The sequence below is a fragment of the Mus caroli genome, chromosome 16, assembly GCF_900094665.2.
Source record: "Mus caroli chromosome 16, CAROLI_EIJ_v1.1, whole genome shotgun sequence".
In the NCBI taxonomy this organism is placed as follows: domain Eukaryota; kingdom Metazoa; phylum Chordata; class Mammalia; order Rodentia; family Muridae; genus Mus; species Mus caroli.
The window spans coordinates 10246789-10250701 of NC_034585.1; the positions used below are offsets into that span (position 1 = coordinate 10246789).

Genomic DNA, 3913 nt, shown 5'->3' on the forward strand with positions numbered 1-3913 from the left:
ATTTAATATCAATATAAAATATGTCTATTGGCAAAAAAAAAAAAAAAAAAAAAAAAAAAAAAAAAAAAAAAAAAAAAAACCAGTCACCAGAGAAGATGGGAGTTCAGACCTAACAACACTAGATGCTAATTGCACCTGAGGCCAAGAAGATTCTCGCCCCAGGTACCGCTAGTTTCATTGTCATAAATTCTACTTCTCGATACACCTGAGGATCCCAGACTGAGAAAAGCTGCCCGGGCTAGCACTGGGCGCAAACGCAGAAGGTTCAGCAGGTCGTCGTGCGCACGCGCAGCTCCCTTGGCCCGCTCCAGTTTCCTGGTGTGGAGCAGAACGCCGCTTCCCGCCCCGCCTCTTGCGTTGCCATGGAGAGTGGCTAAAGCCCGCCTGTGGCAGCGCCCTGGGCCTGGTGTCCTCTGGCGGGGTTTGCGTGGAAGATGTTGAGCCTCTCGGAGCTTCCGCAAAAGAACACAGACTTGACGGAGATGCGGTCCGGGCCCCTGGGTCGCTGCAGTCACTTTTTTTGGCTGGGCGTCGCCTTCGACGCGGTGGGTGTGGCAGTGCTGTTCACTGGCGTCTTCGCCAACTTGCTGTTCTATGACATGCTGCTCTATTTGGGTTCCATCATCATCTTCGTCAGTCTCCTGTGGTGGATCTCCTGGTACACCGGCAACATAGAGGCGCTCCCGGAAGACCTCTTGAGGGGGGCTTCGCCCCGCGAGAGCGGGGTGCACCGTAGCGGCAGCCGTCGCTTCTCGCTGACCCTTAGGAGCGTCTCCGACACTTTTCAGCGGATTCGCCGGCGACGGCGGCGGCGACTCCACCCGCGGGTCGTCCAGCGGATCAGTAGCATCAGCTCAACGGACCCGGGGCAGCTAGAAAGGAACTGCGACGCCAGAACCGCGGGTGGCAGAGCGTTGTTCCGTCCAGCGAAGCCTGAGGCTGTTCTGAATCAGTTTAGCGGAGTCCAGACCTCTAAGAGCCTGCCTCTGGGCATTGTCCACACCGGTCTTTCCATTTGTACTTCTAGGAGTCAACCTGTCTTTTCAGTGACTTCGCAGACCTACCCTTTGGCGTCTGACAGCAATTCTCGGATGGCAATGTCCTCTGACAGCCATGTGTCTTTGGACCCTCACTCTCAGGAGCACTCTAAAATCAGTGTGGCCTCTCAGATCTACCCTCTGGAACGGGAAGAAAGCCAGAGCCACCTCTTGGTGATCCCTGACAGTTTATCTATGGTACCTGTGACCTCTCAAAGCCAAATCCTGCCCTCTGTATCTTCTGAAAGCAGTGTGCCTTTGGACCCTCACTCTCAGGGGCGCTCTAAGATCAGTGTGGCCTCTAAGATCTACCCTCTGGAACGGGAAGAAAGCCAGAGCCACCTCTTGGTGATCCCTGACAGTTTATCTATGGTACCTGTGACCTCGCAGAGCCAAATCCTGCCCTCTGTATCTTCTGACAGCCATGTGTCTTTGGACCTTCACTCTCAGGGGCGCTCTAAGATAAGTGTGGCCTCTAAGATCTACCCTCTGGAACGAGAAAAAAGCCAGAGCCACCTCTTGGTGATCCCTGACAGTTTATCTATGGTACCCGTGACCTCTCAGAGCCAAATCCTGCCCTCTGTATCTTCTGACAGCCATGTGTCTTTGGACCCTTACTCTCAGGGGCGCTCTAAGATCAGTGTGGCCTCTCAGATCTACCCTCTGGAGCGGGAAGAAAGCCAAAGCCACCTCTTGGTGATCCCTGACAGTTTATCTATGGTACCCGTGACCTCTCAAAGCCAAATCCTGCCCTCTGTATCTTCTGAAAGCAGTGTGCCTTTGGGCCCTCACTCTCAGGGGCGCTCTAAGATCAGTGTGGCCTCTAAGATCTACCCTCTGGAGCAGGAAGAAAGCCAGAGCCACTTCCTAGTGCCCATGCCCTCTGACAGTTTCCCTGTGGTACCCATGACCTCTCAGAGCCAAATCCAGGGATCTCTGGCCCAACAAAGCCATCTCCAGAATCTTCCTCTTGCCTCTCAAACTCCTGAAACTGATAAAGCTTCTAAGAGCCATACTTCGGCCAAGGGGGTTCCTGGGGTGCCACCTGGGTCTGCCCAGACTTCTCAAATTTCTTCACCTGTCCAGAAGGTTCCTAAGAACTAAAGCTGAAGCTTTGGAGACTCTCCCAGCAGCCAGCTTGAAACTAACTCAGGAGCAACCTGACTCTTCATTGCCTGTCTCTAAGACCACTCATTCAGACTCTCAGTAGTGTGACCGTTCTGGAAACCCTTCAGCTTTGGGGATAGTGAGGAAAAGTCACCCTTTCTAATAGGACTCAGACACCAGCCATTTGAATGTCTGCTAAGACCTTTGCCAAGTAAGTGGCTTGGAAGAAAAGTTACCAACATTATTATCCTTTTTATTGTTCTGGTGGCTTTCTCAATTCCTGTAGTGGGAACAAAGTGGCCTTGGACTTCAGGGATTAGCGATTTTGATGTTTTTGAGACCAGCTCTTTGAGTAGTTGAGACCTAAGGCTTTGACTACTTTATTGGATAATGAAACCTTTGGTTGTGTTTAAAATTAGAGGAGGGAGCCAGGGGAATATTATTCTTTTAGGAAGCTATAAGATCTGGAGATAGGTAGAGAATTTAGATTCTGTAAGGGTTCTCTTGGAAGAAGACAGCGTTCATTTGTACAGGGACATAACGCCAAGTGACATTGAATCTTAGTGGGGAAGTTATTTCTTTTCAGTATATTTGACTTTTGTCAGAGAGGCTATCTTTTATTGAAGGCAGTGCCTTCCAAATGCCCCTTTAAGACCCCTTTAAAGCTTCAAGGCAAAAAAACCTATTCCCAGCTAGACATTAATAATCTTCATATTCATACACTTTTCACTGAGTCACTTCTATTTAATGCCAAGTGATATTAATTTCCTGTTTGCAACAGTGATAGTTGCTGTTTAAATATATCATCTAAATAAAACATTTTGTACAATGTAAAGGTAAGCTTTGAATGCATAAGAAAAGTTGGGTGACTCTAAAGTGAAACTGTGGGACCTGAGCTAGCTAATTCAATTTCTCTTCTCCTCTCTTTCCTCTCCCCTCTCCTCTTCTCTTTCTTGGTGCTGTTGTTTGATTGTTTTTTGTTTTTGTGACAAAGTTTTTCTATATAGCCTTGGCTGGCCTGGAATTCACTATGTAGACCAGGTTGGTCTATGTAGATCAGGTTGGCCTTGAACTCATAGAGATCTGCCTGTCTTCCTGTCTTTGCCTCCCAAATCCTTTCTATTAACAGAGACCTCATGTAGACCAAGCTGGTCTCAGACCTGATCCTCTCCCTTCTACTTCCAGAGTGGCAGGATTACAAGTATGCACTGCCACCCCCAGCTGAGCTTACTTTTTCTTTGCCTTTTTTTTTTTTTCTGGGGTGGAGTGTGTGTAGGGTCTGATGCCCTTAGACAGAAGAGGGCATATGATCCTCTGGAAATGAAGTTAGATAGCTGTAAGCCCCCACGTAAGTGCTGGGATTCAAACCTGGATCCTTTGGAAGCGCAGCCTGTGCTCTTAACTGGGCATCCATCTCTCCAGTTCCTTTTTTTTTTTTTTTTTGCATTTAGTTCAATAATGGAAAGTACTAAATATTAGGCAGCAGTTATTATTTTCTTACAACTTCCTCCAACACTCCTTTAAGAAATGTATGTTTTTCTTCTTTAGAAATAGACACATATATTCTGTGAATCTTTTGTTATTTTGAGATAAGAGTCTCTACTTAGCCTTGGGTGTCCTGGAACTCACTGTTTAGGCCAAGTTGGCCTGGAACCAACTTGCAGACCAGACTGGACTTGAACTCACAGAGTTCTATAAATCTTTACAGGCATTTTGGCTACTTGAATTTTATACAGTTTGAACAACTGAATACTATAAATAAATATAAT

The 3913-nt window shown here is 47.4% G+C and overlaps 1 protein-coding gene across 1 annotated transcript; it reads left to right on the forward strand.

Annotated features, from left to right (window-relative positions):
• The first annotated feature begins 367 nt into the window (after positions 1–367).
• Positions 368–3068, forward strand: LOC115029552 (mucin-17-like). Its single transcript, XM_029470270.1, has one exon. It carries the CDS (start codon positions 435–437, stop codon positions 2139–2141), a length of 1707 nt encoding a protein of 568 aa, XP_029326130.1. The 5' UTR covers positions 368–434; the 3' UTR covers positions 2142–3068.
• Positions 3069–3913: the final 845 nt, after the last annotated feature.

Excerpts from the sequence above, each read along its gene's own strand:
- LOC115029552 (XM_029470270.1), top strand. The coding sequence starts at position 435 with ATGTTGAGCCTCTCGGAGCTTCCGCAAAAGAACACAGACTTGACGGAG.